General features: G+C 40.1%; 1 protein-coding gene across 6 annotated transcripts in view; it reads right to left on the bottom strand.

The window, feature by feature from the left end:
- Positions 1-5,729: 5,729 nt before the first annotated feature.
- Positions 5,730-20,966, bottom strand: part of eeig1a (estrogen-induced osteoclastogenesis regulator 1a) — a 37,842-nt gene continuing 22,605 nt past the window's right edge. For 3 of the 6 annotated variants that reach the window (XM_085476376.1, XM_085476374.1, XM_085476375.1), the window contains exons 2-11: positions 19,047-19,167; positions 16,979-17,008; positions 14,781-14,897; positions 12,393-12,439; positions 11,413-11,564; positions 10,374-10,478; positions 10,068-10,263; positions 9,862-9,983; positions 9,353-9,422; positions 5,730-8,065 (exon numbers count right to left, since the gene is read on the bottom strand). In XM_085476376.1, coding sequence (XP_085332502.1) covers positions 8,020-8,065; positions 9,353-9,422; positions 9,862-9,983; positions 10,068-10,263; positions 10,374-10,478; positions 11,413-11,564; positions 12,393-12,439; positions 14,781-14,897; positions 16,979-17,008; positions 19,047-19,109 — 948 coding nt within the window. In that variant the 5' untranslated portion in view covers positions 19,110-19,167 and the 3' untranslated portion in view covers positions 5,730-8,019. Of the gene's footprint in view, positions 8,066-9,352; positions 9,423-9,861; positions 10,264-10,373; positions 10,479-11,412; positions 11,565-12,392; positions 12,440-14,780; positions 14,898-16,978; positions 17,009-19,046; positions 19,168-20,966 lie in introns of all 6 variants that reach the window. The other 3 variants (XM_085476371.1, XM_085476372.1, XM_085476373.1) reach the window with 1 other exon arrangement.

Genomic DNA, 20,966 nt, shown 5'->3' with positions numbered 1-20,966 from the left:
ATTAGCCTCATCTAGTTACTTCTGATTTGAGATGTAGCTCTTGGTGGGGGTTTGTAGTTTCTCTGATCATTGCACAGTCTGAGCTTGAGGTGAAGTTGCTGGGACATCTACTCCTGGGAAGATCAGCAGCTATCTCGAATGCTTTTGTTAAATAAATAATGGTAAAGTGTATTATGTCATTTATTCTTCATCTGAGGGTCCATTTAGGTAATTTTCAGAACCGCTAACTAAAATGTGTATATACATGTATAAACAGGTTATTTGTACACTGAAGAGTTACAAATAATATCACGGGTGAGCACAATCAAGGAATTGGGAAGACAGATGCAAAATAAAACTACTTTAGTCGTTAGTAAAGTAAAATAGGAAGCGATCCGAAAGACGCAGAGTAAACAGAGAGACAGAAAGATGGGACAGAGGGAGGAACAGAAACACAGGGAAATACAAAGGGAACCCAGAAAAGAAACCTAAGTAAATTAAACACCAAGAACTCAAAAGCAAAACTACAACAGTGAAACCAGCTAAGCATGCATTTAAAACCGATACAAGTCTGGAGAAACTGTGGGATATTCTGTTCCCATTATCTGTGAAGAGACCAGGGTACCAGAGGTGGATCTGCCAGTTCGGGTGTTTTCCAGTGACGCAGGTCCTGCTAAAGGATGCCAGACCTTCATCCTGTTTGATTTTGACATGTTGGTCATAAACATGCAGGAGGTCGTTTTGTCCAACTCCTCCTGTTCTTTCTTGCAGATATGAGTCCTGCTGCTTTCTTGATGTCCTTCTGTGGTCCTGTGTAGCTCTCCTTGTGTCTCATAGCTTCTCCTCCGCACCACTGAGAGTGTGCCGGCAGACACAGCAACCCTTCCTTGACAGCATGTCACAGGAAGGGTTGGTTCGGATGCATGACAGCGTGTATCCTGGAAGAGGAGTTGGACTATCTGTGCAACCTGAAGAGTGGATTAGCATCTCAGGCTAGAGGCAGAAACAATAACACAAGCAAAAACAATAAAAGGAATAAGGTCTGCGGCCTGCAAAACATCCCCTCTGTGGATGGTTGTCTTGCTGTCGTCTCTCCAGTGCACCTGCTGTCTGTTCGATTTGAAAAGCAACTGAAATGGATTCAGTGGTTTTTGCTTCTTTATTGGACAGACTAATATCCCTGAAGAACGCCTGACTTTGCGTATACTGTGATGATCGAGTGCTTTTTACGAGCGTATAATGAAGGTGTGAACACAAGAGCCAAATTTAGACACCACAATAACAGCAAACTCGAACTAAGAATCCAAATTCCTGAATACCACAAAACCCACAAATAACCCACCATCAGGCCGACCACGGATTTACTCATGTGTGCAGCCTCAACCTTGAAAGATTCACATTTGAAGTTTGAAGGGGGTGATGGTCACCGTGACTCATTTTTATCATTCTGAGACGATAATGGAAACTTCAGACCCCCCCCCTCCTGCAGCCTGCCCACACTTCCATGGTTATTCCACTTCCTGCTCTTTTCATTGCTGGTTTGAACATATGTACACGTTTCTGACTATGTTCTGTTTGTTTATGTTGACATGAAAAAAAGTTCCACCTTAGAGTCTCAGACCTTACGCCTTTTCACTTTCCACTTGGAAACAAACTAAGCTCTTCGGCTTAGCTATTCATCTGGGTAGACATGCAACCATAAAAGGTCCCACATCCTATTTCACAGTAACTGTCACTTACTGCCATCTCTATCGTGCAGTTAACACGTGGGATTCTTGATTCCCCAGCTACAGGAAACTCTCTATCTGTTAATGCCATTTAGACCAGAACTGTGAGGTTTGAGCTCATAAACTGTAGCTAATGCCTACGATGCTTCGAGGTGTTAACCACACATCTTCTCTGTATCAGTAAATGAAAGAAAAAACACTGTTTCTGAGCAGAACTGAAAAGAATAAAGTCCGGGCACTCGTTTTGCTGACTGTCATATTTGATGTGTGCGCTGCAATTCAAGATTACAGAATCAAAAGGTGCTGCATGTTTATGCACTGGGGTGAGACTGGAAAAGCCCTCTGTAAATAAAGTTTTTGCAAAGTTATTGCAAAGCTATGAAGGAAAGATGGCGAAAGTGCTGACTGTGCATCGTAGTAAGCTCGTCAGTATTAGGTAAGAAACGAGGACGAGACTCGATATTTCGCAAAAGTTGAAAAGTTCTTGTGTTGCCAAACCGAAGGCGATGAGGGAATCCCACCTAAGATGTAGCCGCTGTGATGTCACCAGCCTGTCGCTCAACTCTGAATTTACAGCATTAACGTTTTGGATGCCGTAATGTTGGATTTTTGCTAAAGTGATCATATTTAGATATGAGGGTGCTAAGGTGCAAGTCATGTGAAAAACTGTCTTTCTTAACACAACAGTGGACGTCCCAGCAAATTCGCCGCAAAGTCAGACTCTGCAATGTTCAGAGAAACTGCAACAAACAACCCCAAACTCTGCAGGCCTCAGCGAGCATGCTGAATATCAGGGGTCCCCAATCTCAGTCCACGAGGGCCGGTGTCCCTGCAGGTTTTAGATGTGTCCTTGATCCATCACAGCTGATTTAAATGGATAAATTACCTCCTCAACATGTCTTGAAGTTCTCCAGAGGCCTGGTAATGAGCTAATCATGTGATTCAGGTGTGTTGACCCAGGGTGAGATCTAAAACCTGAAGGGACACCGGCCCTCGTGGACTGAGATTGGGGACCCCTGCTGAATGTTAACGTTCATGACCGTCCAATTAGGGGTGGGGAACTCCAGGCTTCAAGGGCCGGTGTCCTGCAGGTTTTAGATCTCACCCTGGGTCAACACACCTGAATCACATGATTGGCTCATTACTAGGCCTGTGGAGAACTTCAAGACATGCTGAGGAGGTCATTTAGCCATTTGAATCAGCTGTGATGGATCAAGAAAACATCTAAAACCTGCAGGACATCGTCCTTTGAGGCCTGGATTTCCACACCGGTGGATTAGAAGAAAGCTTGTTTAGAAGAGCTAAACATAACAGTGCGGCTCAGGTTTGCAAAGCTGCATCTGAGCACAGTTCAGGCTGTGGCAGCTGTCTTGAATATTTTTCCACTTGTGAATAATTTTCTTCACTGTAGAACGATCGACTTCTAATGGTTTGGGAAAGGACTTCAGTAACCTTCCCAGACGGAAACAGCTGCTGCTCCTCAGCATTGTGATAACACACATCTGAGCGCTCCAAACATGCCACAAAAACATCTGCTTCTACAGAGGCGTTCACACATGTTTATAATCAGTTAATCAAGTTCATTTGATTAGCAGCACCGGGCTGATTCTTATCTTGTTGATTCCTCTGGAAACATTAATGATGTGCTCAGTATTTTGCACGACTGCTTCTGATGCACAAAACCTTAGAATGTAAAGAGGCTGTACTTTCTTTTTACCACGACTCTATTTGTTGGTCTTCATTAATGGTGATTTATTGTGTAAAGACATTATAAGATAAAAAAAAACAAAAAAAACCAGAAACACACCAATCAGCTGAGCCCTTCCTCTGCTGCATACACGAGCGCTCTGTGATGCTGGGGAGATATTATGAAGTAACTCCCCTTCCACATAATAATATTTTCCATATCCCCACCACTGTGGGATGATAGGGGAATTTGTTGACCTTACATTTATCAGGAGGCACGTGTTTAATAAGGCCGTGATGTCTACGTGTCACGAACTGTTGTGTTTGTGTAGTAATACCAAATCTAACAACTATAAATCTCACACGGACACACCGCCCCTGAGTTAAAGACTAAACTAGTGCTGAAACTAATCAGCTAAACTGAAACTGAACAACAATTTAAAAAAAAAAAAACAACTTTCCCAAAATGAAAACTCCCCCCCCCCAAAGAATAACTCAAAGAATTAGGGTAAAATAACGCTTACATACTGCTCAAAGTTTATGGTTTGGGTCAACTTTCTAGACTGCAAGTGTCTAGAGAATCATTTATAGTGTATACATAGCCTGAAATTAATAAATGAACAATTGATCCTGATTAATGTTTCAGAGCGCAGGAATAGTTCATGTTCACATGAGAGCATGTCCTGTTTTTCATCATAAATATGAATATTAATTCACAGAGCACAAAACATGCTTATTGTCGGCCAGTCTGTGGCAGGAAACTTTATGTGGGTTTATGTGTGGGTTCCCACTCTCACTGAAATGGCAGATCAAGCACATTTATGATCTTATGACTTCCCCCAACTCCCTTTCGTTACCTATTAACTCAGAATAAAGTGATTTTAATTTGTCAGAGGTTCAATTTTTTTATTATGGGGACTTAAGCTTGCAGTTGTAAATGTAATGTATTTGCTTTTATATTGCGCTTTCCTAGTTTTACTGCCCACTTAGACTCCCTCCCAGTTTCAAGTTACCTGTTAACTTAACATGCTTGTTTCTGGGTTGTGGGAGGAAACTGGAGGAAACCCACTTCAGGTACTCTGAAGTGGTTCAAACATCCACACAGAAACTCTCCTGCCAGGATTGGAACCAGAATCCTTGAGCTGATCGTATGAACCACTGTAGCACTCTGCTGCCCTATTTCTAACTCAGCAACCATCTCTCAAGGTGCCCTTTGACCCCTGTATGTTCTGTTCCTTATGTGCTCATGTCCAAGTGTCATCATTCCCGAAAGTTCTCTAAAACCACCATCATGCCTCAATTTACAGAAAATTGTGCCAGCTATATAACAGTATTAAACTTTTTTCTTTGTTTTTTTTAATTGTGCATTTTGGGCCACTTTATAAAAATTAATTAAATTTCAGGCTGAAAAATGATATTTAAATTATTTTTGCTGCTGTCACATTTGACCAAAAGAGCATGTAAGGGTCAAATTTAGGGATTGAATTTAAACCTATAAGTCAAACTTTTACTATACGCTTGTTAAAAAGAAACGACTGAAGCCTGATCTTAAGAGTAGAGAGGATGATAATACAATACAGTCAGATCTTTAAAATATGATAACTCTGGCAAATGCATTTGAAGTCTAATGCAGAAGCAAGTGGCGATTATTTCCCTCCGGTTATTTACCAGCTGAGCGAAGAGCTGATACGGTTGTGTAGAGCGCTCTCTGCTGGTGGAGTTGGAGGATTGCACTTAAATAATTTGGCCCAATATTGAAGGAGTATTTTCCATTCCATAATTTGGATTATATATAGTAGGATGATCCTGGAAATGTATCCACATGCTGTTATTGATATTACATCTAATTTATTGTCTACGTTTTCAAGCAAATCGACCAATGAAAGCTCTGAAGTTCTGAAAATGTTGGACCAGAAGATAAAAACATCAAATGTTGTGATCTGTTGAGCTTTGAGGAGACCACGGATCGGACCAGAGGTGTAGAGTTGCTCGTGTTTTGCTAAAAAGTGACTGCCAGTTTTTCCTCTTATGACTCTGCATGAGCAGGTGTTCTAGTAGCTGCATTTTCAATACAGAAGAGACTTTGCAGCAGATTATAGAGTCAGTATAAAAACATTTAAACCATTCTAGTAACGATGCTATGAACTGCTGTAACTTTACAGCTGTGGTTCATGTAGTTTCAGTGAGGTAGACCTTAACAAATGTCTAAGATTTGGTGAAAAATACTAATAACAGAAAACGGACGGCTCTTTCTGTTAAGCATCCTTGTGACTGTTTTATTATATTATATATATCATATTATATCATATTAAGATAATGAAAAACACAACGACAAACTCGGGTTAGCTTTTTATTGTTTAGAAGTCATCTTTTAAAAGAAATATACAAAAAAAATAAAGAATCATTGTAACTATTGTGTGTTTGGAAATAAATTTCCAACTCAATCTCTACAAATTTAGGTTACACTAGTTTCGTTATAATAGAAGAATTTGCTAAAAGAAAAAAACAAAAGCACAGGGAGGCGAGTTGTGTGCATAGCTTATGACAAACCTCCAAACAGAACCAAAACCATATAAATAAAGGCTTTAAACTAAATCAAGAGGCTCTGGTGACCCTAAACTCTGACTAAAGTGGTTCATCCCCAAATGTGAGAATAACTAACTGTGTGATTAATAAACTATAATAAAATCTATAATGAGCATAATGTGAAGCAGAACAGGAAAAAAGATAACAAGTTCACTGATAAAGAGTCTTAAAATCTTACCTTTTAAAATAGTAAACATGGAGAGCAATTTGTTGTTTTTCTCGGTTTCATTTTACTATAAATTCTTAAACCTCTGCAGCTACGGCGTCTCTAAACAGCTTCTCAGAGCCCATCAGGACGCCTTTACAAACTCCAAACCTAAACACTAAAAATGATTTCTTATCAGTAATTGAATCTAAAACTGTTGAGTCTCTAATCTTTAAAATACAATAAGGGGCGAACAAATTATTTAAAGACAACAAACAAACAAACAAACAAACAAACAAACAAACAAAAAAGGCCGGTTTAACTGTCCTGCTCTTCTTCACACAAAAAAAATGTTTTTTCACATTCCTGTTAATCAGATAAACAAAAATCTATTTTACTTTTGAGTAACTGAAAGCTCTCTTAAAGAAACTGGTTAAAATGTATATAAAAGAGCACAACACTGAAAAGATAAGATCCTTTATCACTGTCTGAATTTCTCCAGGCTGGTTATCTATGAGAAATCTATGTATTTCCATTATATTTTTACACATTTAATAAAGAAAAATATATTTTATTCTTCAGCAAAATGACCTGTTTTAACTCAGCCATGAGTTTAGTAAACATACAAGGCACAACTTTTATGCAATTCACAGCATTATCAGCTTTTTTGATTGTTTTACAAAAGAAAAATAAGATTTTAAGACTCTTTCTTTAGGATAGAAATCTATTTTCCATCCTGAGGTGGAAAACTTTGTAGAGCAGCTGAAACCTTTCTTTAAAAGAAGCTTAAACCAGCCCGCTGGTTGGCAACACAGAAACTCTGCTGATCTGCTGTTAAACAAAGCACCCTGCAAAGCCCTGTCCCTCCACCAGGGGGCGACAGAGGCTTTCGCAGCAAAAGGCCATCGCTAGTTTACTGCATGGAGCTAGTGTTTTTCTGAGGAGAGAATTAACTAACTGATCGTCGATGTGAGTGAGCAAAAGTGCAGCTTGAAACTTAAGCATGCTGAAGTGAGTAACCCCTCAAACAAACAAACAAACAAACAAACAAACAAACAAACAGTTCTCTCTTCACCAGCACTCGGACTTAACAGTTTTCATCGTGCTTTAGGGTCATTTAAGAGAAACTTTACAGGCACAGAGTGGTTGTAGTGATTTCCCTGATCAACAGGAGACTACTTCAAACTAAAACAAAAAGTTTCTGCTCAGTGTTGTTTTTTTTTAAACATCTGGATCACATTCAGTGTTGATTTGGTGCCTTCAATGGGAGATCAGATGCTTCAGAATTGGGCACTTTTTAATCATTTATGCGCAGAGAGTTATCCTGCTTGGCTGCTGAGCCTCAGATGAGGACTTCTGGAGATGGAAACCTTTCCATAATTCTTTTTTAACAAAGGCGCCCTTCCCTGCCCTTCTTACTGCGATCTGAGAGGTATTTAAAGGCAGCAGTACGTATTTTCATGCATGTAGTACATGAAAGTTTTCAGTACGTACTGCATCCAGTTAGTGTTCAATCGATTACTGCCATCTTAAACGTGCATTTTAAAGGAATTTTGGCAGCTCTGAAGCTAAAAACACGTTGGATTAGTGTATATTTATTACAAAGCTTAATAATCAGCTCAATGCTTGAAATATTTTTTAATCTATAAAACCTGCTGTTACTGTGTCACAGCAGCAGCTCAGGAGAAACGTTTTTGTGCATTTTTGCCGCCTTTTAAACGTCACAGAAACAGCTTAACGGAGCGCAGCACGAGCGCTGCCACAAACTTCACATAAAGTGCACACTGATGAGGTTTTCCTCTCACGGCGTCAGACCAGCTGAAGCTCCAGGAAAAAAAAAAAAAAGTCAAGCTGATGCACGTGCTGGTCCACGTGTCGCCTCTCCTGCTGCTCGGTTTAATGGCTCTCGATCACCACGGGCTCGTAGCCACCAGCAGGCACCCTGCAGGGATCCAAACACAGAATCAGAGTTAGCAATAGCAAGCAGAATTCAGTTTCAGAGTTTACCGTTTCTCCACATTAAACAGTGAAAACAGACATGAAAACGGATTAAAAAAGAAAGTGGACTATAGGACTGAACTGTGCATGTTTCACATTCAGATGCATGATATATGCTTCTAAATGGAGAACGGATGTGCTGGTTCACACTAGCAGTAATTTAGCCCTCGTCTTATACTTGCACTTTATGATTTCATGTTTCTATGATCCATGTTTGACCTCCTCTCTCTCTGGTCCAACCGTAATGCTGATTCTGTTCTTGCGAGTTATTAAAAACTTTTATCTTCATAATAATCAGTTTTGTTGAAAAAAGCAAAAAACCCTCCTAAAAATAATTGAGGGAACACTGGATCATCACAGTAAAACCACTTCAGGGAAATCAATCTACATAGTCAGGAAGCATAAACCACAGTGAATCCATTTCTCTCTCCTCATCCCTCCTCATTGATTGTTCTATAGTTTTGCTTTTTGTTAGTGTGCTTATCACCTCATCACAGCTTGAGACAGGACCTGCAGCCCCGAGAAGGTTTGCTCCATCAAAGCACAGTTTCAAAAGTATTACGGCGATACTAGGAGAGGGGCTGTTACACAAGAAGAGCTGGCAACGCCATCGACCCAGTAGTAGAACTGCTATCTGCTCCTTTGTGCAACGAGGAGCTGGGGGAGCCAGAGCCCTACAGAAGGACCTCCAGTGAGTGACTCATGCATGTTTCTAAGCAGACTGTCATAATCAGACTTCATGAGGAGTCGAGCATCCTCTAGTGGGACCTGAGCTTAGAACAGCACAGTGTACTATAACTGGAAGTTATCATTTTCATACAGCAGCTGAAAAGGACTCACAATAGTTTATGCTTCTCGACTGGACAGACCGATTTACCTGACATTTAACTGAATGAGTTCTAGTGCTCCATAACTGCTGTGAATTACAGCCATAACTCTTAGAAAAAGGAAGAAGCCACCAAATCATAGGAGCCTATTTGAGCTTCTCATAAGAGGGAGAGTGACATAGAGATGGTGAAACAAGGGGAAGAGGATGACAGGGCTTTAAATTCATATTTCAAAGTTGGGTCCTCAGAGGGAGATTTACGGTATGTAAATTATTACATTGCTGTGATTTTCCAGTATTTTTGGAAACCGACTAGACTTCATGCAGCTCCTGCACTCCAATACTGAAACTCAAGTTCTGGGAAGTGAGAAATAAACCAAAAACAAAGACAGCAGAGCTCCTCACCTATTTCCAAGCCTGATGCCGCTGAGCGCCGTGGTTCCGTCTCTGCTGACGAACAGGCGCAGGTTGCTGTCTGAAAGTCCAGAAACACAGAAACTGAGTTAAGGCCAGCTGATGGAAACCAGAAGGCACAGCGAAGAGAAGGTGACGGAGCACAGAGTCGGAAAACTGAAGAAGCGCTCGGGCCAAAGATGGTGCAGCAGCTGCCTTTTTCTGCTTTTAGGCATCAATGAGCTGCTGTCAAATTAACTGTGAGAGCTTCATATGAAGAGATTCACTGTAAACAAATGAGGCCTTACTGAAGAGTTACAGTCTGCAGCTACGGCTGGTGATGACATCATTTCCCACAAATTCACATCAGCTTTACACAGACTACAAATTGCCGGTAAAGCGTGAATCTGCGTTCAGCACCCAGTAAACTTTTTGAAAACACTCCGGAAATAAGTAAACTGTATATTCTCTGAAAAATTATTGTACTAAGCAGCATGTTTTTGATCTTTTCTTTTTTGTACCTTCAGTGTGGCTGATGTCTGCAAAGTTCTGGCTTTGGACGATTTTCTCCACGATGTCGTCGGCATCCATGCGAGTGTCGTTCACCCAGGAGGGGTGACTCTCCACCGAGTCCTGCTTCCTCCTGAAACACAGTGAAGAATGAAGATTGTGTAGTTTGAACAGAACTAGGCTACCAATCACACGACCAAGCGTACTCTGTGTGTACCTCGGAGGCCTATTTGGGGGTAAAACTGGTCGTGGGGGTCGAGGGGGTCTCTCCGGACGTCCAGCGTCCTTGTCCCCATCTGGGGGGGTGTCAACCGTGAAGCACAAGCCCCCGGAGGTGCTGCTTCCTGTCGAGGTATTTCTGCGATGCGTGAGGTCCGACAGGCTGGAGGAACAGGAGTGCTCCGTGCTGTATCCTGCAGAAGGCCGTGAGGACATCAGTGTCAGATGTTAAACAGCAGCGGTGTTAAAATCATGCTCACCCCGTCATGGATGAAACATCCGTGTGAGACCTGAGATTGTGTACCTGAGATTTTGCTGTGCTGGCTGGCATAGCTGGAGTTACGAGAGTGACCAGACTGGAAAGCTTCTGCGGGAACCGACGGATTCACCTCAGATTCCTCCAGGAGTCCTGAAGGTACACAAAGAAGAAAAAAGCACCACTGTTACCACCTCATACGTGATAATAATTGGTAAAAATGTCTGTAAAGAGCAGACATAATGCAGTCTTTTCACTTTCGCAGCAGAAATCTAACCATCTATATATTTACGGCTTGTGGTTGAGGATCTGCACGTTTTCTTTGCATGGAAAAGGTTAACAAACTCAGCCTTCCAAGTCTGAAACGAAAACAGGTTTCTTTTTTTTTTAGTTTAATTCAAACCTAAAATCCTAAACGCAGTCGGCTAGTTTTCCCATACAAAGAAAATTAACTCTGGGAATTTCTGGCTCCAAGCAAAACATCTGGCTGAGATTTAGGAAAGTTGGGCCGAGATCTAAAAGATTGGAGTCCAATTTCAAGAACACATTATCTGATCTTTCATACTTTTCTTAATCTCATTTGTTTTAGACATTACTTCAGTGGGATTTATCCTTCAGTCTGACAGTTTGACAGATGCCACCGAGTTCAGGAGCTGTTTGGCTTTAACATTCGTGGATGGTTATGATGAAGAGAAATCTGTCCGTGGATTCAACTCAAATCTCTTCTGACTTAAACTTCACTGCACCTGGAAAACAGCTGTGGGGGTGTAAAACCATTTTATTGATTCAGAATCCAAAGAAAATCTGCTCATCAAATTCAAATCCTTCCAAATATCTCCCTAAAACTCAAGATAAACAGTAAAGTACACCTTTCACCTTCCAAGTATAATATACTGATCATTTACATATTTGCTCTTTGTATTACCAGTCTCTTCCTCTCAGACATATTGTGCTTTTCCTTATTTTTCTGTCATACTAAACCTGTTAAAATGATGAAAGGTCATATAAAACATGCCCAAGGTTTAGGCTTCAGCCTGCTACAGATGCTCAGTTTCAGTCCTATTTCTTCGTAGCACACGTCGTGTACCTGAGCTGATGATGGAAGGCCGATGTTTGGAGCCTCGGCCCAGGGAAACCCCTCCCGGCGGTCCAGGCTCAGCAGTGCCCTCCCCCTTGCAGTCCAGCTGCAGGGTGTGCTCCTGTCCTGGGATGGAGATGGACTTTGCTGTGCTTTGAGGTCTGCAGGGTAAAAAAAAAAAAAAAAAAGAGAGAAAAGATACACAGCTTATCAGCCTGGGACAGACTAAATGGGGACAGCGGTGCAGTTCTGCTTAGCTTGGCACGCTCAGATAAGATTTGTTTTATTGAGGGAGGAAAAACTGAGTCATTTTGGCAACAAAGGACAGAACGGCACAAAGTTATAAGCACTAAGGAATCTGGTTGAAATGAACTTTAAATACCAGTAACATATTAAATACCAGTGGATTGCGCAAAAGGTTTTACTGCTATGCAATACTGTAGAAAATATTGTTTGTTAAGCTGGAAATGTATAGTCTGTCTGTTTGTTTTTTTACTTTCACAAATATTACATAAAGAAAAAATAAACAGAAATCTTCAAGACTTCCAAAGAGTAACTAAAATCCCCCACAATAAAAAACACTTTAAAAACTATTATCTGTGGTCTGGAGTATGTTCGCCTTCACAGTAAAAGTTGTGCCTTATCACGGCAACCACAATGTTTCCAAAGGTGCAGCTTTTATTTTGGAGGCAAGCGTTCCCGTTTCCAGTTTGTGCCACTCTTTTCACAGTGTCACTACTACTGCCCAGCAAGTAGTGTTTGCAGACAAGTCATCATCTTCCATGCAAACTGCAGGCAACTACGTAAATCTGACACCAGTCAAACCAATCGCAAGGTTTTTGCTGCAGCACATTTTTCCCTAGCAACCTAGAGGATGCCTGAGCCCTGCATGCACAGCTAATCACATATTTATTTATCAGTTTTAATCATTAGCACATCTTTTGAGAATTCATTGTGACATCTTACATCTCACACTGAGGATTACTCACGTTTTAAAGCACGGATCTCCTGACAGGAGGGTCATCCCAATGATCACCTTTTGGGGAAAAAGTTAAAAGAGCATTTTTTTAAAACTCTGTCATTTGAAGGACATCTCAAACAGGAAATTGATTTCAGACAATGAAACAAACAAACAAACAAACAAACAAAAAAAGTACTTTAAAGCCCTAACTAAAGAATAATCTACTTTTGTCACAAGATTCATCATGGATTCATTCATCAGATTCATCATGGCCACACACATCCACTCAGGGTAAACAAACCTTTTCATGACACTTTTCAATACCTTTAAATCTTTCATCTAAGTTTCTGATAATCATTACTACCAGTTCACGATGGATAATATGGATAAATCCACAACGCAACAGGAGATGCCGAAACCTCACAGAGGCAAGACGACATCATCCACCGACACCAGCGACCTGACAACAGATATCGAAGTCAGTGTTCTTGCATCGATAAATAAAAAACTGGACTTACTTGGAGCACTACATAACAAAATAAATAAAAAAAACTCCTATCAAGTCTTAAATGCATGCATAACTACATCGAAAAATTCAAGAAAACAAAACCATGAAGGAAACGATATCGAACATCCAAACAAGAAGCATGCCTGACAAAACCAGCTTCTCTGGCATTACTCAGCTGAAACTACAAGACTTCGAGTTATACCTACTCACAACCTAAATATGAAAACTTCCAGATTAGCCCTTTATCCACAGTTAAAATGAAGATGCTTCCACAACTTAATTACCTGTTTTAATTGCTTCCAATTACCTTACTTAAATCCATCATTAAATCTAAATCAAACTTAATAACTCACTGGAACCACCTAAATGATCAGATAAATTAATAAAAATAATTAATACAAGGAAAAAACTCATATTCAGACTAAGTTAATATGTACCTCAGAAACGACAACAGTAATTTCACCGGGAAAAAGACTTTGCCTTCTCTCTACCACCTCAGACCTCTGAATTAAAACATGCATGAATATATTTTACCCAACCAGGAACACAAACCTACAACTTATACAGTATAAAGTTATTCACACATCACTCAAAGGAAAATGGTTTTGTCGATACAGGCGCTTGTTAACTAAGGCGGTGTGAAAATAATTATCGGCGCTACCCAAACTGTACACATGTAAACCTTTTCATTCCACTGTTGTAACGTAACCTAAAGCTGGCAGATTTTATTTTATTTCACTTGTTCAACACATTGTTATCTTTACTTCATTTTTCATTTTCCTTTCAGTTTCAAAGTGAAGTCAGACCCTAACCCAGTGGCTGAAACCTCCCAAAAATGTCCATCTTACGCTCATGCCGAGATGTAACGTGACTAAACTGAAAAGACCGTTTTCTTAAGAAGTAATGAGCATCAACTGGAAAAGCCTGGAGTAGTTCCCATTAATCCCATCTGTGACGTGTGAGTCACAAACATCTGCGCAACACAAAGTCTTCCAGAAACTCGAGATGACAAAAAGACTCGTGACTGTTTTGCTTCACAGAGTGGTTTGTGTTCATGGTCACTGGGTGGCGCCATAGAGTTCCTGAACTTCCCAGCCTCCATCATCCACAAAGGCAATGAAGTGACTCAGCTTCATCGTAAGCTGTGCTCATTTCCATTGTGTTTATACAAAAACAATTTCAATTAAAAAGAGAAACATTTCTTGAAGCCTAAAACGACGCCTGTTTTTTTAAATTTATTTTTTTGTCAAGGACACTAAACAGTTATTGAAGAAAAAAAAAAAACGCATAAAAACCTAATAATTTCACAGATTGAGAAATAAATTCTATTTTCTTGGTACACTTTAGGACCCTTAGTACCAACTGAGCATCATTTTAACCTCCCTGAGTATTTTTGCTGATCGTGTCCATCCCCCTTATGACCACTGCATGATCGCCTCAAATTGGTTTCTTGAACACACCAGTGAGCTCACTGAACCCAAATGGCCTTCAGATCTCAATAGAACACCTTTATAATGTGTTATAACACAGGATTTACATCTTGGATGTGCAGCTGACAAATCTGCAGCAGCTGTGTGATGCTGTCATGTCAACATGGACCAAAAGCTTTGGGGAATTTTTCCAGCACACTGTTGAATTAAGGCTGTTAAGGATGTCCAACCAGGTACCAGCTAGTCTCCTTTTAATTCAGCAGGTTTTTTTGAGTATTTCAGCACCACACTATCATCATAAAACACAAACACAATGAAGGTGAAAAAGACATGACACTGGTCCTGGAAGGAGGCAGATCTCATCACAACTCAGCTTTAAATAAAAGAGGGGACAACTTCCTCCTCATTCTCTGTCTGTCCAGTCTGTTCACTTCTTAACAAACATCCATTATTCCTATTTCAGTGCTCATCTCCTTGCCTTCAGTATGGAGTTGTCCTGCCGTGTGTTCTTCGTGTCATATCCCTCCAGCAGACAGCAGCGCACGGTGGAGCCCGAACCTGCGAACTCCGCCATGTTGAGGTCTGTGAAGCCCAGCTGGGCGTGAAGAGAAGTTTGAACAGAGTTAATTCAAGCTGCTCTAATGGAGGCCTTCCCCGGTCTTTATTTTTGGCACACGTTCGAGGTAAAGCAGATTTCTGAGACACCCATCATTTAGCAAGCCAAGTAATTTTACGCAGTTATCGTCACAAGCGTTTGAAGTGTGAAGCAGATGACAGAGTGCAAAAACCACAAGTCAGTCTTTACAGACATCAACCCAGACTGAGAGTGAAACCTGCATTTTGAAAGTTGTTTTAAGTATCCTTTTTTTTTTTATTGTACTGATGTTACATAGTTTCATAACATCAGTTTATCTTATCAGTTTTAGTTTGATTAATCTTCACTTTCACTGGTTCTCTGTTGTAGAAACTACAGTCTTTCTTTTAAATGTCCTCTGCAGACTTTAAACATCCATTTCTTTCCTTTATAATTATCTGTCAAACCACTTCAAAGCCCAACTGTTTCAGATGTCTTACTCCTTTTTAGGATGGCAGATTTACAACAGATAAACATAAAACATTTAGGTTAAAAGCAATCCACTTGTTGCATGGTCATAAACATTAGTAAATAAGTGTGGCACTTTCTGTTTATGCTACTCGACAGATGAGTTTTTCTTTTATATATTTAATGTTCAGTGGTTAATTCTCATTAAATATGACCAATTTTTGAGGTCCTCGTGAGCCAAACACTGCTTAAGAGCTTCGTTTCTGACGTGTTTTTCTACTCTTGGCCTTATGATATCATGGAGAGGGGATATCCCTAATATGGTCATCTTAAGAGCACAGAAGCCCCATCCACCTGCACATTATTCCTTTTGCGTGCGCAAAGCAGTTCATCAGAAAAAAGTTGCATGAAAGTGAGAGGATTTAATAGGTCTGTTTAATCTGGTATGAGATAAGGATTATTTTGAACTTGAAATCATGCAAAGCTACTCTAGTAGAGTGCAAGAATGGAAATAAGGACCTGGAAATCATCGTTTATTTGAAATGAGCTGAACAAGACATGGACTGACATTTATAGTGTTTTTCTAATCTTACTGACCACTCAAAGCACCTTAGACTACAAACCACCTTCATTCACAGCTTTATGGTAAACTCTTTAAGCAGCCTACCTCTCATCCAATTTGCAATCACCAATTCGGGAGCAAATATTCGCAGATTTCCGACATTACTACATTCACGTGAGCACAACATTGAGCCAGTAAGATTAAAACCATGAAATCTTTATAAACTGATTTATAAAATAATCTTTATTGGTTATGATTTGCTTCCACCAGCTATCAAACCACACAATTTAACATTTCCATCTCAGGATCTTATTTTTCTTATGTACAGCAGCCCTGTTTACAAGCCATAAGGCAGATCCTTTAATCCCTTTTAATACTCCTTCAATAATCCTGCTTTTTTCACCCTAAACCACTTGATGAAAGACCTCTTCCTCCACTTCTTATCAGTAAATGTTTTAATGCTGATGAACTGGTTGTAGATGTCAATCAGGGATTTAAAGACAGCCACTGATCACACTGATAAGAAAGGGTCTGCATGACCTTTATCTCAAAATCAGACCACAGAGCTTTTTGCCAGGTGGAAACGATGTTATTTTTATTTTATTTTTATAGCCCTCTCAAGAAAAGTGTTCCCAGATTCTTTGGGGTAGGTCCTGTTTTCTTAGGTGTGTGTTTAAGGAAGCCGTCTTCTAAGGAGGGAAGCGAGGTATATTTAACTGAAGGAAATCTAAATCAAGAACGAGGCGAATGCAGAGGAAACGGTTCCTGTCGGGCAGCAACGTCCAGGGATCAACAAAAGTTTATGTGCACGAGGGGGTTTGACCTTGGAGTTACATTTACGAGACGCTACTCATTTGTTCGGAGCTTTTACGGTTACAGTTACGGTTAAGGATAGGAAGACGCTAACAGGATGTTTCTGCAGATTCTGGGCAAATGTGATGGGAATATGATTCATTTTCATGTCCGGCTGATGGAATGCTGGCCAAACACTTCAGGGAATGCTAATATTTACATGAAACCGCTCATCTGTAACTGTATGTGTTTATGAATGTGAGAGGTGAGGAGCTCTTACCTTAGTGTACGCCTTTCCTCCTTTGAGTTCCTGCAGGGAAAACAGGAAGACTGTAATGAACTGAATGATTCAACTTCATATTACAGCATCCTTCTGATTACAGGGCTCCTAAAAGATGGATGAAATTAAAGGCTGAGGGCACACACATGGCTCCGGTGTAGCTCAGTGAGCCGCTGAGGTGGCATTCACATGGGAGAATTAGCATCAAAAGCCTGCATTTCTGTGGCGGTGGCTACACCAGCTACACTGAAAAGACTTAAGGTTTAATGTTTAAAAGACTTAACATATATCACAAATCAGAAAAGGTCCCTATTTACAAGACTATGGTCTGATGTCTTTTGGTATCATTTTCCATCATTTTCTTAGCAGAAAGAAGAAAAATGATAAGCTCTTGTATATTAAAGCCTACTTAAACAATTTTTAAAAGGAATTACAGAGATTTTCATCAGTCCTAGTGAATTTTTTTGTTTTTTGTTCAGGGTTTTCCATTGGAACAGCAAAACCTCTTTGGTAGGAACCAAAACTTCAGACATAAATGCCATGACATATATGAACGTACCATCCTGGAGGAGACTGACTATGAGCCAAATTTTCTGAACAGGGAAAATAGGATGCAAGTCCAATCCTCAGAGCTCATAGATGTGGTTACTTTTACTAGTGATTAACAAAATTTGCGCTTTTTTCTAAACACAGGCACACTCAGTTCATTTGAATATCAAGCACAAAAAATAAAACCTGTTTTTTTGTTTTTATCTGTGTTAATTATCAGCACAATTAGCAGTAAATTGCATGTTGCAAATGTTAGAAAATAAATTTGCATGCTTGATTTCAACATTTTCCTCCCTACACTTGGAACTCCCAGATATACACATGCAAAATGGTCAGTTGCAAAAAATCTCTACACAATTCTTATAAACAATTTTATCAGTACAGTGTAAATACCAAAATTACTGTTTTTAATGCCAAAACCCAGTTTGCACTGGTACATCACCAACTGGCCCTCTCTGTGCAGGTACCATCTCAGGCTGTAGTTTTAATTTAAATAAATAAATAAATAAATAATTAAATCCGCCAGGAGGGGTTAGAGGGGTTGCTTTTAAGGAGTTGCCCTGTTGCTGCTTCTCCAGCAAACCTGTTGTCTACATCCTCTGCACCAAACCAGCTGAAATGGATTCATAATAGTTTACAGTTGTGAAAACAAGTTTTTATCAGTTGCGTGAAATTGCCAAAGCTAAGCCTTATCTTCCTCCAAGAGACCTAGAAACACTTATCCATGCCTCCATCACCTCTAGACTGGAATACTGCAATTCTCTCTAATTAGGTCTTCAACACTCATCTCTTCATAGCTTGCAGTTCGTCCAAAATGCCGCTGCACGTCTTTTAACAGGTGTTAAAATGTATGAACACATCACTCCAGTTTTAGCAAATTTACACTGGCTCCCTGTAAAATATCGTATTGACTTTAAGATTCTTTTACTTACTTTTAAAGTTTTAAATAATATGGCGCCTAGTTTTTGTTTTGTTTTTTTAAACAAACTCCTCCACATGTATGACCCCAAAAGAGCACTGAGATCATCTCGCCAGATGCTCTTAGCACAACCAAGGTCTCGATTGAAGCATAGAGATCGGGCCTTCGCAATAGCAGCACCCAGACTCTGGAATAATCTGCCAGAGGAGATTCGTACTTCAGAGTCTATTCAGTCTTTTAAATCGAGTCTTAAAACTCAATTTTTTACTTTGGCTTTAAATTCGAGTTCAGTATGAGCACCATCAGGCCTGTTTTATGTTTTTATTGTTAATTCACCGTCTTCTTATTTATCTGTATTCGTTTCTCTATTGTTTTCTCTTGTTTTTAACCAACAGTGAAGCACTTTGGTCAACTCTGTTGTTTTTAAATGTGCTATACAAATACATTTTGAATTGAATTATTTCTAACTGGACAGGCTGATCTCCCTGAAGTTTAACTGACTTTGTGTTTTGCTGCGATCGAGTGTTCCCTTCATCTTTTTGAGCAGCTTAGGAACCCAAAGTTTGTCCCCAGAGCTGACGAGGCCACTGACAGGCGTACCTTCCTGACTGACACCCTGCAGACAGACGGGTCCAGAACTCCAGTGTGGGGGTTGGCGCTCATTTTGGACACAAAGGTAAACCTCTTCCTCCAGCGCACACAGTGATTGTGAACCTCCTCTCTGTAAGACAGAAAAACAGGCTTCATTACATTTTGCAGTGCCTTTGCATTTCTTCATACTCCTCACTTGAAAACGATGCCAGATTGCACAAACATAAAGTCTGTATTTATACACAGACCTAAATTAAAAGCAGAATATTTTCCCAATCTCAATTTAAGGTCAAAACAAACATCGCTATATTCTCTGCCTTCAGAACGTCACATTTTTTCCAGTCCTGTCATACCCGTCTCACAGCCTCATGACCAGTGTGTCCACTGAGGATCAGATTCATCAGAGCTGTGCTGAGAAAGCATGTCATGATCCAGTTTTTCCAAAACTAACTGCAGGGCAGAGTCGGCTCCCAGGGCTTCTGACACCGATTACAATTTTTCATTTCAAAAACGTTTACGATTGTCTCGGCCTCTCACACAAACCCCACATCGTCGACCTACAATGTTGATTTTCCCACCTGTCTGACTGACAAGAAACCCATCAAGGAAGTGGTTTACAATGGTGACGAGACTTCTGTGAAAACCAGACTGGCTTGTGAAAAACCTTTAAGTACCCATGCATCCTGGTTAACGTGTGGGAACAGAACAATAGGTGTAAAAACAGACCGGCTCAGTGATCTGTTTGTTCCTGAAAACAAATTCCTGAGAAGTGTCCTAGAGACGCCACAACAGCAGCTGATGGGAAAATGTGCATCCAGATCTTTGGAGTTCGTAATCAAATAAAGCACTTGATGTGTAACGTGTTGGTAAGATGAAATTCCCATCAAAATTGGATTTTCTGCAGTCCGGTGTGACATCAAGATCTTTTTTGTTTCTATTTTAGAGCTCATGTTTTATTTATTTCTAATAAATATAAAACATAAGCTGTTAAAATAAGCAAGCGCATTTTAGCATACCACTATTGTAGCTAATGGTAATGTCATTAGCCTTCCTGGTATTTGGACATTGCAGCAGGATCTTTTAAGCATGTGGAAATGTTCGTGGAAATCTATCCAATTTAAGTGTTTCCCACAGAATCAGATTTCATTTGTGGCATTGGCAGCTTGGACGATGCTTGCATCTGCAAACATTTTAGCTGCAAGATTCAAACAAATCAGCCGATTCTCAAAGTGAACTCAAACTCTGTGGGCTTAGACTGACGCTAGCACTCGTTATTCTTCTCTAGAGTCTCAGTCTCCTCAGTGGAACAACACAAAAACCAGTTTAACACTTACTGAAGGTTCTGGTTAGCAGGTGGAGTCCAAGACAGAGAAGGTAAAGTACATTTGACCTCAGGACAAGCTTATCTGGGGTCAGGCTAGCCACCAGGAAGTCAGGAAGCACTGGGGCTACTGAACTAACCACCTCCAGCGCCACTGAAATGTAGTCATAAGCGAAGTCTAAAGCAAAGAATAAAAGTTTTAGTTAAAACTCTTATTCAAATTTAGAGTCACTGACTGTCAAAGTTGTATCCATTAGTTGGTTATTTAAAAAAAAAAAAATGACTGAAAGCTAACCATTGTGCACCCGCATTCCCAAATGTCAAAGCAATCTCTCCCCATAATGAGCATGTTCTGTAATGTTTGAGCTTCTAGAATAGGAAAATTCCCAGAAATGGTTCTATTTTCAGGAATGACATGGCCATCATTCCCAGTTATTGTGATGCCAGCACAAGAACCACTGAGGAATAAAGCCAAAGTCTTTCTATAAGCAAGTCTCACCACTTGCATCCCTCTCTGGGAAGTTATTTTGATTTTGATTACCAATTTAGCTTCAGTTTCAGTGGCCTCGAGGACACCAACAACACATGTACAGAATCGCCAGTAAATC

This window comes from Copadichromis virginalis, linkage group LG12 (assembly GCF_057382275.1).
Source record: "Copadichromis virginalis isolate Kocher_CV1m ecotype Utaka linkage group LG12, C_Virginalis_male_GT1.1, whole genome shotgun sequence".
In the NCBI taxonomy this organism is placed as follows: domain Eukaryota; kingdom Metazoa; phylum Chordata; class Actinopteri; order Cichliformes; family Cichlidae; genus Copadichromis; species Copadichromis virginalis.
The sequence above is the reverse complement of the archived record's forward strand: the minus strand, read 5'-3'. Positions and strand labels throughout refer to the sequence as shown.